This window comes from Bos grunniens, chromosome 2 (genome assembly GCF_055505025.1).
Source record: "Bos grunniens cultivar Pamir isolate PY7600 chromosome 2, Bosgru_T2T1.0, whole genome shotgun sequence".
Lineage (NCBI taxonomy): Eukaryota > Metazoa > Chordata > Mammalia > Artiodactyla > Bovidae > Bos > Bos grunniens.
Window position 1 is genome coordinate 135,013,865 of NC_141166.1, and position 14,172 is coordinate 135,028,036.

Genomic DNA, 14,172 nt, shown 5'->3' on the forward strand with positions numbered 1-14,172 from the left:
AATACCTCCTTTACAGAGTTAAGACAGGAATTTAACGAGTTATTGTTTTCTGATGACAATACATTCCCTAGCACTTAGGGAAAGCTCAAGAAATGGCATTCCTATTGCCTGTGATGCAGCAGAAAAAGCTGTGTTACTACAAAATAATTTTTTAAAAAAACAGATCAGTGTTTGCCAGAGGAGATAGTGGGGAATGGGAGAAATGCATGAACTGTTTTTATCTTTATAGTTTAAATAAACTGAATTTAAAAAAACAATAGAAGTCAGTGAAATATGCTTTAAGGTTAACAATCATTTAATGTATTAACATTTTCACTTATAAACATACAATTTGCATATACAGGGAAAAACTGGTTCAGAGAACACAACAGAATACTGGAGACAGGCAAGCAATCAGAAGAGAAAAGAAAATACCAACCCGAGGGGAAAAAAAAATAGAACTGCATTCCATGCCGGTGTCTATAAACTTGGGAAGGAGAAAAAGATCGCACAGAATCACAATTAATGTAGAAAACAAACATGGGTCATTCTGCATCAATGGCAGGAACTTCTCCCATGATCCAGATCTTGCATCCCGGTCCGGCCCACTTCATGAATGTTGATCTGAAACACAGTTGCTCATCTCTCCCTTCTCTTTAAATCTAACCTTGAAGTTAACTCAAGAAATTAAATGCACAGAGCTAAGAAACAAGCAGACTGGCATGTGTGCAACATCAACGGCCAACTATTTAAAAGTGCACATGGAAATAAAATGCTGACTAAACATTTTACTTCAGTTAAAGTGAACAAGTTCCTTCCAACTCACCTAACTTCTTGATTTAGGACTACCTAAGCGAGGTGACCAAAAGATTGGCGTCTATGAGAACTGGAGCCAGGGAAATGAAGCATCTCAGCCCGTCTTTATGCTGAGCACGCATTTCCTCTCAGGATGAAGTCACTAGGGACAGTGAACTTCCAGACTCAACTACAGTTGCCCAGCATGGCTTGCCCAGCTAGGGACAGGGACTGGAGATGGGGGAGCACATGTATGTCAGGACTTCAGTCCACAGGTCCCCCCACTCTGTCAGGGGGCAGAACACAGGGAGACCATCTCCTTCAAGGGCATTTCAGTGACATAACTCAGTATCTGTGGTTCCAGTAATTCCTATTTCAAAATTAACATTCCAGTGCAACATTAAAAACTGAGTTTAGTATTTTGCTTGTAAAGGATACAGCTTGAATAATGATTACCATCTGAACAAAGCTATTCTGATTACATATGATGTAAAATAAGTAACATTTTTAACCATCAAAAGCAGTATTGTCATACATCACATGTGGCAACTTTCCACCACATGACACATCCAAAGACATGACAGCCAAGTATATTTCTTTTCAGCTGGAAACAGACTCTCCAGTGTCACCAAGTACAGTAGAATTGGCGAGGGAAACAGACCTGTGGTCACCACAACGTTCATTTGGCATCTGGTTTTCATACGGAGATAGATCTATTTAAGTCTGCCTTAGAGGTGGAGTGGACTGATAAGTGAAACAAAAGACTGTGTCTGTAACTGGCCACATAAAATAAAAACAGAATTTGTGCTAGGAGTGTATTTTATGGAAACATGGCCACATGGAGTATAGGTGCAGAGACCTTCAATGTGCCTTTGTAAATGTACATTTTTTTAAAACATGCGGGACAGAAAACTGGAACTGAAGTTTTAAAATTTACATAGCTAAAGAAATAAGAAAATTACAGAAATGCAGGACCCTTGGTTTTTCAGAGCTTCACATATAAATTGGGGCTCAAAATTAAATGGTTCAAGCTTCTCTGTGACACTAAAGTCAGAAATAAAAGCTAGGCCGGTGTCCTGGTCAGGTGGAAAGGTATCTTCAGCAGGTCATTCATGTCTCTGGGCCGAAATTCCCACCTATAACCTGAGTTTCCCCCACCATGCAGCACAGAGCTCAGGGGCAGCAACAGTGCCCAGTCCTACACAAGACAGGAGATGGGCTCATCAACAGCCTTCAGAAGGACATGAAACACATCCTCCGTGCAGCCCAATCCCCTGGAACAGGAACACTGCAACTATGGCTCTCATTTCACTTTCCTCACCATTCTCTTAATAATACTTTCTCAACAAGTAGAAAAATAAGCTATAAGTAGGCTGAAGTGGCAATAAAAAATGCCCAAAGCAAACACTAAAACCATGATGCCTCTGAAAAAGATAAATCTACCTCCACACACCTTTTTGTAGTTGTTGTGCCTTCTTCAAGTTTTAAATGATAAAGCCCTAAAATGTTGACACTCAAGTCTACTCCTAATTTGGGATGCTTTCCAAGTATCACTACCAAAAACAAACAAATAAGAATAAAATGAAAAAGCATCATTTTCAAGGGGGGAAACTGTCATCCCATCCATTGTCCTGAGCAGTCAGCTTTGCTGGAGCCCCAGAGGCTGTGGGATATCACACCGCTGCCTAAGGAAGGTTCCAGCCTATAACTCCTGAAGTAACATGCAGCCAGTTCTGGTCTGAGGTTTCAAAGTCCGACATTAAACCAAAAAAACTGCAGTTTTTCTTGCCACGGCCATTCACTCACTCATATATCACCATGTTACCAGCAAAACACTAAAATTATCCCTTAAGAAGTAAGGCCTAACTCTAAAAACAAAATGGCCTTTCAAAACAAGTGTGTTTAAATAAAGTATTGCGAGAGTTTTATAAGGAAACCCCTCGAATGAGCCAGTGCCGCCACAGAGTCCACATTTTAGCTAAACAGCAGTCCAAAGCTTTCTCTGCAGTACTTCTATGTACTTATAAGCATTTTGTCACTACTTTCAAAAGAACTATTAAACCTATTACTAAAAACATTTATAACAAACAGAAATGCCCTGCAAATCATATTATTGCACACGGGGTATCAGAAGCTATGCACGCCGAGGTTCCACGGACTCTAGAAGACCCAGAACAGAGACCCCAGGGCCATGCCTGTGGCTGCTCCGGCCAGCATGCCCAGCGCCAGGTCACTGTCGTTGTCTCGGTACCGCTCACGAATGATGACTTGGTTTGCAGGCTGCTGTCCATAAAGCCCTGGAAAAGAAGGAAAGAACAGATTCCTGAGGAGCAGTTTGTGAAGCTCAACATTCACTCAGAAAGACAGCTCACTTGCCTGGGACCCTTCCTGAGGTTTCTCCATGCACAGCACTCCTCCTACAGACTCGTCTCCCTCAGAGAGCTAGGCATGGGGGGTGACTTTGGTGAGTGCTCCCCAGCTCTCCTTCACCACAGGTGAAGGGGACTCAGCTTGGCCGAGTGAGGGGGATACCCCATATTTTAAGATGGAACTAAGAGAAAATCAAGATGCTCAGTTTCCCAAGGTCCACAGTCCCGGACACTACAGACAGCAGAATCCTAATGAAGTTGCAAACCCCAGCCCACAGTGTCCGCTTCAGGCCCCATAGTGTTCATCAGGATGGCAGGCAGACCAGGAACACAGGAGACACATAAAGCCTAGAGACTGGGAGGGCCAAGGATCCCCATCCAGAAGTTAATGAATTTAAATTAAGCCTTAAATCTGCTAACGTAATCTGCTCTCCATTTTTAATGTTATGCCTTTATGGAGAAAAATATTTGTCAGAGGGAAAACATCTCAAAAACAAACTTTAAACAAATTTAAAGTTATTTGCACAATTAAAGTTCTCAATTGGAAATGTTTGTTTTCTTTTGTATTTCACAATATGTTGTCCAAAAGCTACTTAGCTTTAAAATTGTTCCCACAGGACTTCCCTGGTGGTGCAGTGGATAAGAATCCACCTGCCAATGCAGTGGACACAGGTTCGATCCCCAGACCAGGAGGACTCCACATACTGCAAAGCAACTAAGCCCGTGCACCACCACTACTGAGCCCACACTCCAGAGCCCACGAGCTACAACCGCTGAGCCCGCAGGCCCTACAGCCTGTGCTCTAAACAAGAGAAGAGCCCCCAGTCTCTGCAACCAGAAACAGCCCACATGCAACCACAAAGACCCAGCACAACTGTAAATAAATTTCCTCACATACAGTGTTAACTTTCCTCCTTGACCCATTATTCTCTTAACAGTTCAACCCTAGGAAAAGTGAGAAATTGATCCAATAGTGATATGTCCATGAAGAATGAAGATACTAAATGATAAGTGCTTACCAGTCTAAGCACTTACAGTGTTACAAGCATTTATATGTATAGACTCACTTAATCCTCACAACAATCCTAGGAGTTGAGCTCACTGTTATCCCTATTCTATAAACAGGCAAAGAGGGAGGTACGTGGGGCCTGAGCACAGTGAGTGCATGCCAACTCAGGCACTCTGGCTACAGTGTGCACTCAGACCCCAATGCCCCTGATATGATGAAGGAAAGAGAAGCATCAAAGCCACAGAGTAGGAAAATGAGACCATTATAAACCTAAAGGCTTATCAAGGTCAGACAATAACACTAGAAGCAAGGATTTTCTTTTTTTAATGTAATATTTAAACTACATAACTGGTGAACTGTAGCATTCATAATCACAGCCTTGAAATTTTAAAAATTTCAATTAGGCAACTCCAACTAGTAACATGTAATACAGCAGGACCCTATAGCTGACCTAATTTAAAGACCCCTGGAAAATCTAAATCTGCATTCCAGCTTTAGCTCCACAGAAGGACCCCCTCACTCCATGACCAGGAGCCAACTTCTCCTGCAGCTCATCTCTGCTCCTACCAAAAGCTAAGTCTTTACCAAAGTCAGCTGGGGAACATTTCCAAACTGTACTTAATTTAATTACCTAATTTAATCTTTACATAAATGATCCAAATAGGAATGTAGAAAAGGAAGATACTGAGATATTTTAAGAACAACTAAGTCAGATACTTTAGGCCTCCCTGGTGGCTCATATGGTGAAGAATCCATCTGCAATGTAGGAGACCTTGGTTCGATTCCTGGGTTGGGAAGATCCTGGAAAGACTAAATAAAGGCAGATAACTTTTACAAATTACTATCAAACCAAGAAATTGAGAATTACAAAATCTAGAGGTGTTCTCTCAGACTTGGCCCTGGAAACCACAGAGCAATTACGTGTCATGAGTACCATCTCGACAAGACAGAAACAGAGGACTCTAACCAAAGGAGCCAATTCAAACCAAAGACCTCAAGCCCACATCAAACGACAACTGAACAAATGTCCACTAGTGTGGGAAAATTAAAACAGAATACTTACAGTGTGTACACAGCACTTTTTAAATTTGTTGACTGACCACCGGTTTCAGTAATATTAAAGAGAGGCCTTTAACCTTCTCTGCACAACGGCCTCTATGGACACTGCAAGGCAGTGCGTCATGAAGCTGGCAAAGCACCAGAGTCCTAGAAAGGCCAAATGAAGAGCTCCTGTCTGGTTCCCAGCATGATGCTGCTGTGGGATGACCACAACTGAGCAGCCCTTTCACAGCAAGCACACTTACAGTGTGTACACAGCACTTTTAAAATTGGTTGGCAGGCATTTGGCTGTCATGAGGCAAATGCCAAATGCCTACCAATTGCACTCAGCCCTCAGCAGCAAGTTATCTGAGGTTGCACCGAGAATGCTGTCTCATTCTTCATGATGAAAGTCAAAGGCAGGGATGGAATTCTGTGTGTAAAAATTCCCTTCACAAGCACAAAACTTCTGCTCTTCTACAGAGTAAGAAACAGCTAGGATTATCCCAATCTATGGCCTAGGGGCTGAATAAAAGTCTGGCTCTCATCAGACAAATAGGCTAGGACTTAAAAACTGAACACAAACTGCAAAATAAATGGGAAAAAATAATTTATACAAGAGAAGATTTAATTTGTAAACAATTACACAATCTTTACCTTTGCCAGTAATCAGAAATGTAAACTAAGGCAACCTGGTTCCATGTTAAGATCTAGTGAGGTTATCAAAACTTTCAGAGCACGACAAAAACAGCAGGCAATTGTGATGCAACTGCAGAGAAACCAGCACATCAGTAACTCCTGGGGCATTATAAACTGGTGACCTACTCTGGGAAACAACTTAGTAAATGCACAGCATCAAGAGTTACTGTAATACCGTCAGATGAAATGAAATAAGTATAAACTTCCCTCAAAACAATCCAGAGCTGGGAAAAAGGTACAGATGAAACAAGATGCTGTAACTGTTAAAGTTGGTAACAGGTAAATTTAACAGCTCATTTACTGTCCTTACTGTAAACTTTTATAATTTTAAAATGTATCAAAACGTTTATGCCCTTTGACATATTAATATACAGAAATCAAAAATGTATTCTAAGACATACTTAACAGGGATAAAAAACAAACTGATTAGAAACAGTCAAAGCAATATCTATGACAGAAAAATTGAACAGAAAAAGTAAACAGCCAATACGTACTAGAAGACTTCATATTACCCCATATGATAGGATGCAATCATTAAAAAATACTAATGAAGATTATGTAGCCCTCTGGACAAAATATATAAAATTTTTAAATGAGAATGGAATGTAAAACGTAATGTAATGCCATTAACAAAACCAAACAAAATAAAGCAAACACACTCCAAAAAAGTAATGTAAGATAACAAATATGAAACTATTATTTTACAAGAAGAAAATAATTAAACAAAAATAGCTGTGCTAGGATCAGAGGATAGACAAATATCTCATTTTTTAGTATCATTATTTCACTGGTTTTCAACTTGACATAAAAAAAAAAAAATCAAGCAAGGCAAAACTCTTCAGAGTCTACACTACCTTAATGATCAGCATCAGATTCCCAAAACAGGTAACTGGAGAAACGCTCCTCTATTAGGTGCTAACGCACCACTAACCACCACTAACTGTGAGTCTGGGGAAATCCAGACTCTGTGGCAACCCCACTGGCTTCTTTGCGGCATTAATATCAGTGACCACTCACTATTCTGGTAACACTGTCCCTCCACTGCTTCTGCGATAAGGCACTGTGCTAGATTCCTGATCTCTCAGCAACCTCTAGGCTCCCATTCCAATCCATTCATCAGTTCACTCTCATGTGTGTCACTCTGACATGCCGTACTCACTGAGAACTGCACCTGCCTGACTTCACCTGCTCCCTGGGGTCTGGGTATGGCCTCACTCTTCAGGCCATCAGCCACATAGCTCAAGTCACCCTTGCCCTGGCTATAGGCTCCAGCACCACTGCCAGCATATTCTTGACCTCCACCCTATAGACGTCCCCCTGCCCAGGCTGCACCCAGGACTTGACGCTATCTCAGTTCAGTTCAGATGCTCAGTCATGTCTGACTCTTTGAGACCCCATGGACTGCAGCAGCCAGGCTTCCCTGTCCATCACCAACTCCCAGAGCTTGCTCAAACTCATGTCCATCAAATCGGTGATGCCATCCAACCACCTTATCCTCTGTCGTCCCCTTCTCCTCCTTCCTTGAATCTTTCCCAGCATCAGGGTCTTTTCCAATGAGTCAGCTCTTCGCATCAGGTGGCTAAAGTATTGGAGTTTCAGCTTCAGTATCAGTCCTTCCAATGAATATTCAGGACTGATTTTCCTTGTTGCTATCTACACAGGTCAATCGCTCATACCTAACACTTAGTTTCAGGTGAGATGAAAATGAAAGGAGTAAATATAAGCCTTCCCCAGGGTAAAATATAAGCCCTTCCATGCCCCTACTTCATCTGCAAAATGAAACATCACCTCCATAGTGAAAATTTTTGAAGCTACAACCAGAAGGAAAAAAACAGGAGAAAGATTACCTCTTATTCCTTAAAATGCGACTCTTAGGTTATTTGTTAATATAAGTGTATTGCAGTAAGTACAAATTCTCATCTTGGGAATGAATCTGAATACAACAGTGAAGTTTTAAAAACCAAGCCTACTCTAACTTTGTAAAGTAGTGTGAAAATATATAATGCTTTCTTTTTTTTTTTTCAATAGCACAGTGACTTGTCATCTATAACCAGAAAAATTACAGTTCACTTACCCCTAAACTGACAAATAAAAATTCCTCAGGCTTCACTGATCTACACACTAAATGATGAGAAACTAGGAATGAAAGGCTGGCATGAGTTACCTGCATACGGGTACTGATAGGGTACAGCATAAGCCTGTCCATTTGCAGCATAGACAACTTGAGTTCCTGGTGGGTATGCACCACTGTATGGACCATAGCCATACGCCTGCTGAAAAAGATATAAGCCCATTAGAAATACAATTTTAAAATTCAACATCCATTTACAATAAAAACTCTCAACCAAATGGTTATAAAGAGAACATATCTCAACATAAGAAAAACTACATATGACAAGCCCATAGCTAGCATCAACACTCAATGGATGATGAAAAGCTAAACAATTTCTCTATGATCAGGAACAAGACAATGATGCCTACTGTACCCACTTTTATTCAACATACTATGAGAAGGCCAAGTCAGAGCCATTTAGACAAGAAAAGGAAATAAAAGGCATCCAAACTAGAAAGGAAAAAGTACTGAGTTAGCCAAAAAGTTTGCTGGGGCTTTTCTGTAAGATGGTATGGAAAAAAAACCAAATGAACTTTTTGGCCAACCCAATAAAACTGTCACTATTTGCAGATGACAGAATAGTATATAAAGAAAACCCTAAAGACTCTACAGAAAAAACTAAGAATAAATGAATTCAGTAAAGTTCCAGGATATAAAATTCATACACATAAATCTGTTGAATTTCAATACACTAGGAACAAACTTTCAGAAAGAGCAATTAGGAAAATCATACTATGTACAATTGCATCAAAACAATAAATTATGATCTTCCCGACCCAGGGAGCAAATCAGGGTCTCCTGCACTGCAGGCAGATTCTTTACTATCTAACACACCACGGAAGCCCAGGATAAACATACTACTACATATAAAATAGATAATCAACAAGGACCTGATGTATAGCACTGGGAACTCTACCCAAAACTCTGTAATAACCTATAAGGGAAAAGAACCTGAAAAATAATAGACATACATATATGTACAGATGAATCAGTTTGTTGTACACTTCAAACTAATACAGTATTGTAAACCAAGTATGTTGTTGTTCAGTCACTCAATCATGTCCAACTCTTTGCCATCGCATGGACTGCAGCACGCCAGGCTTCCCTGTCCTATCTCCGGGAGTTTGCTCAGATTCGTGCCCACTGAGTCGGTGATGCAGCCCAATCAGCTCATCCTCTGTTGCCTCCTTCTCCTACCCTCAATCTTTCCCAGCATCAGTGTTTTCCAATGAATCAGCTCTTCTCATCAGGTGGCCAAAGTATTGGAACTTCAGCTTCTGTCCTTCCAAAGAATATTCAGGGTTAATTTCCTTTAGGATTGACTGGTTTGATCTCCTTGCTGTGCAAGACACTCTCAAGAGTCTTCTCCAATATCACGGTGCAAAAGCATCAATTCTTCAGCACTCAGCCTTCTTTGTGGTCCAACTCTCACACCCTACATAACTACTTGAAAAACCATAGCTTTGACTATACAGACCTTTGTCTACAAAGTGATGTCTCTGCTTTTTAATACACTGTCTAGGTTTGTCATAGCTTTTCTTCCAAGGAGCAAGCGTCTTTTGTGGCTGCTGCCACCATCCACAGTGATTCTGGAGCCCAAGAATATAAAATCTATAATGTTTCCACTTTTTCCCCTTCTGTTTCCCATAAAGTGATGGGACCGAATGCCATGACCATATTCTTAATTTTTTGAATGTTGAGTTTTAAGCCAGGTTTTCACTCTCCTCTTTCACAAAGAGGCTCTTTAGTTCCTCTTTGCTTTCTGCCATTAGAGTGGTATTATCTGCATATCTGAGGCTGTTGATACTTCTCACAGCAATCTTAACTCCAGCTTGGGATTCATCCAGCCTACATTTTGCATGATACACTGTGCACATAAGTTAAATAAGCAGGGTGACAATATACAGCCTTGACATACTCCTTTTACCAATTCTGAACCAATCCACTGTTCCATGTCTGGTTCTAACTTCCTTCTTAAGCTGCTTACACGTTTCTCAGGAGACAGGTAAAGTGGTCTAGTATTCCCATCTCTTTAAGAATTTTCCACAGTTTGTTGTGATCCACACAGTCAAAGGATTTAGCATTGTCAATGAAGCAAAAGTACATGTTTTTCTCAAATTCCCTTGCTTTTTCTATGATCCAACAGATGTTGGCAATTTGATCTCTGGTACCTGCCTCTTCAAAACCCAACTTGTTTATCTGGAAGTTTTTGGTTCATGTACTCCTAAAGCCTAGATTGAAGGATTTTGAGCATAACCTTGCTAGCATGTGAAATGAGCGCAACTGTATAGTCTGAACATTCTTTAGTGTTGCCTTTCTTTGGGATTGGAATGAAAAACACCTTCTCCAGTCCTGTGGCCAAGGCTGAGTTTTCTCAATTTGCTGACATAATGTGTGCAGCACTTTTAACAGCATCATCTTTTAGGATTTGAAATAGCTCAGCTGGAATTCCATCACCTCCACTAGCTTTATTTGTAGTAATTAATTCTTCCTAAGACCCACTTGACTTCACACTCCAGGATGTCTGGCTCTAGGTGAATGACCACACCATCGTGGTTATCCGGGTCATTAAAATCTTATTTGTATAGTTCTGTATATTCTTACCACTTTCTTCATTTCTTCTGCTTCTGTGAGGTCCCTGCTGTTTCCTTTATTGTGCCCATCTCTGCATGAAATTGGTATCTTCCAATTTTCTTGAAGAAATCTCTAGTCTTTCCCATTCTGTTGTTTTCCTCTATTTCTTTGCACTGTTTACCTAAAAAGGCCTTTTTATCTCTCCTTGCTGTTCTTTGGAACTCTACATTCGGTTGGGAATATCTTTCCCTTTGTCATTTGCCTTTGGCTTGTCTTCGTTCTCAGCTGTTTGTAAGGTGTCCTCAGACCACCATTTTGCCTTCTTGCATTTCTTCTTCTTTGGGATGGTTTTGGTCACCACCTCCTATTCAGTGTTACAAACCTCCATCCACAGTTCTTCAGGCACCTTATTTACCAGATCTAATCCCTTGAATCTATTCGTCACCTCCACTGTATAATCATAAGGGCTTTGATTTAGATCATACTTGAATGGTCTAGTGGTTTTCCCTATTTTCCAATTTAAGTCTGAATTCTTCAGTAAGGAACTCAATCTGAGCCACAGTCGGCTCCAGGTCTTGTTTTTGCTGACTATAAAAACTTCTCCATCTTTGGCTGCAAAGAACGTTATCAATCTAATTTCAGTATTGACCATCTGGTGATGTCCACATGTAGAGTTGTCTCTTGTGTTGTTGGAAGAGGGTGTTTGCTATGACTAGTGCATTCTCTTGGCAAAACTCAACCTTTGTCCTGCTTCTTTTTGTACTCCAAGCTAAACTTGCCTGTAACAGCTTATCTCTTGACTTCCTACTTTTGCATCCCAATCTTCTATGATAAAGAACACTTTTCTAGTGTTAGTTCTAGAAGGTCTTGTAGGTCTTCATAAAACCGGTCAACTTCAGCTTCTTTGGCTTTAGTGGCTGGAGCACAGACTGGATTACTGTGGTGCTGAATGGTTTGCCTTGGAAACAGATGGAGATCATTCTATCATTTTTGAGATTGCAACCAAGTATTTCACTCTGAACTCTTTTGTTGACTATAAGGGCTAGTCCATTTCTTCTAAGGGATTCTTGACCACAGTAGTAGATACAATGGTCATCTGAATTAAATTCGCCCATTCCCATCCATTTTAGTTCACTGATTCCTAAAGTACTGATGTTCACTCTTGGCATCTCCTTCTTGACCATGTCCAATTTACCTTGATTCATGGACCTAACATTCCAGGTTCCTATTCAATATTGCTCTTTACAGCACTGGACTTTATTTTCGCCACCAGACACATCCACAGCTGAGCCTCATTTCCTCTTTGGCCAAGCTACTTCATTCTTTCGGACCTATTTCTCCACTCTTCCCCAGTATCATATTGGATACCTACTGACCTGGGAGGCTTATCTTCCAGTGTCATATCTTTTTGCCTTTTCATTCTGTTCATGGGGTTCTCAAGGCAAGAATACTTCAGGGGTCTGCCATTCTCTTCTCCAGTACATCACGTTTTATCAAAAGTCACCACCATGACCCATCTATCCATCACAGCATGGCTCACAATTTCACCAAGTTGCACAAGGCTGTGATCCCTGTGATCATTTTGGTTAGCTTTCCGTGACTGTGGTTTTCATTCTAGAGGTGGTGGGATTATAGTCAAGTATATGCTAATATAAGTACACTTGATATCTAAGTATATCAAGTATACTCTAATATAAAATGAAAATTATAAAACAAAACAAAAAAGCAATAAAATGGCTAGGATAAATTTAACCAAAGACGTGAAGGGCCTATACACTGAAAACTATACAACAGTGATGAAACATATTGAAAATACAAATAAATGAAAATATATTCCAAGCTAATGGATTGGAAGAATAATTAAAATGTCCATACTATCCAAAATAATCTATAGATTCAATGCAATTCCTATCAAATTTCCAATGGCATTTTTTGTAGAAATATGGAACTACAAAAGACCCAACATAGCCAAAGAAAGAAGAATAAAGCTGAAGGTATCATGCTCCCAGATTTCAAACTAAACTACAAAGTAATGACAACAGTATGGTATTGGCATAAAAATAGACACAGAATCAATGGAACAGGAGAACCCAGAAACAAACCTACATATACATGGTAAATTCACTTACCACAAAGGAGCCAAAAATATACAAAACAATGGGGAAAGGAGAGTCTCTTCAATAAATGGTGCTGAGAAAGTTAAGATAATCATATGCAAAAGAATGAAATTTGACCATACATGGTATCTTATACCATACACAAAAATTGACTCAAAGTGGACTAAAGATGTAAAATCTTGAAACCCTAAAACTCCTAGAAAAAAATCATAGGTGATAAGCTCAACAGTGGTTACAGTGATGATTTTTTTGGATCTGATTCCAAAATCAAAGGCAACAAAAGCAAAAATGTGAGACTACATCAAACTAAAAAGCTCCTGAACAACAAAGGAAATTGTCAACGAAATGAAAAGGCAAGCTATCAAATGGGAGAAAATATTCACAAATCATGTTATCTGATAAGAAGTTAATATCTAAAGTATCAACATATAAGGAACTCATACAACTCAAAGGCAAAAAACAATCTGATTATAACAGACCAAAGAACTAAATAGACATCTTCCCAAAGAAGAAATACAGATGGTCAACAGGCACATGAAACGATATTCAACATCACTAATCATCAGGGAAATGCAAATCAAAACCACAATGAGTATCACCTCGCACTTGTTAGAATGACTATTATTAAAAACACAAAAAATAACAACTGCTGACAAGGATGTGAAGAAAAGGGAACCCTCAAACACAATTATTAAAATGATATTAAAATGATTAAAATGATATTAAAATGATAAGATTTTATCTTATCTGGTGCCTCCTGTATCTAAAACAATAATAGAAGGAAGTTTCTCTAAAAATTAAGAATAGAATTACCAGTTGATTCAGCAATTCCACTTCTGAGTATTTATTCAAAGGAAACAAAAACACTAACACAAAAAGGTATCTGTATCCCCAAGTTCAATGCAGCATTATTTACAATAGCTAAGATACAGAAACAATGTAAAGTGTCCATCAATTAACAAACATATAAAGAAAACGTGGTCCAAATATGCAATGGAATATTATTCTACCATTAAAAAAGGACATCTTGCCTTTTTTTGTCCGCATGGATAGACCCTGAGTTTTTGAAAGAAGTCAAAGACAAATACCATACGATCTCATCTGTATGTGGAATCTATCTTTAAAACAAAAACAAAAAAAAAGTTCACAGATACAGAGAACAGACTGGTAGTTGCCAAAGAGGAGGGGGAACCAGAGAGGTGGGGTGGCGGGGTGGGCAGGGAATGAACAAATTGGGTAAGGGAATCAAAACGTACAAACTTCCAGTCATAAAATAAATAAGCCATGGGGATATAATGCACACCACGGTGGCTATAGTTTATACTACTATACTGCATATTTGAAAGTTGCTAAGACAGTAGATCTTAAAAGTTCTCAGCATTTAAGAAAACAATTCTTTACATACGGTGACATGTTAAACAGACCTACTGCAGTGATGATTTTGCAATATATACCAATACAGATTATGCTGTACAATGG

The 14,172-nt window shown here is 39.6% G+C and overlaps 1 protein-coding gene across 4 annotated transcripts in view; it reads right to left on the minus strand.

Moving 5' to 3' along the window:
• Nucleotides 1-272: 272 nt before the first annotated feature.
• PLEKHB2 (pleckstrin homology domain containing B2) overlaps nt 273-14,172 on the minus strand; it is a 49,250-nt gene continuing 35,350 nt past the window's right edge. For 2 of the 4 annotated variants that reach the window (XM_086372186.1, XM_086372193.1), the window contains 2 exons: nt 8,054-8,159; nt 273-3,071 (listed from right to left, as the gene is read on the minus strand). In XM_086372186.1, the coding sequence (XP_086228312.1) occupies nt 2,935-3,071; nt 8,054-8,159 (243 nt within the window). In that variant the 3' untranslated portion in view covers nt 273-2,934. Of the gene's footprint in view, nt 3,072-8,053; nt 8,163-14,172 lie in introns of all 4 variants that reach the window. The other 2 variants (XM_086372166.1, XM_086372177.1) reach the window with 1 other exon arrangement.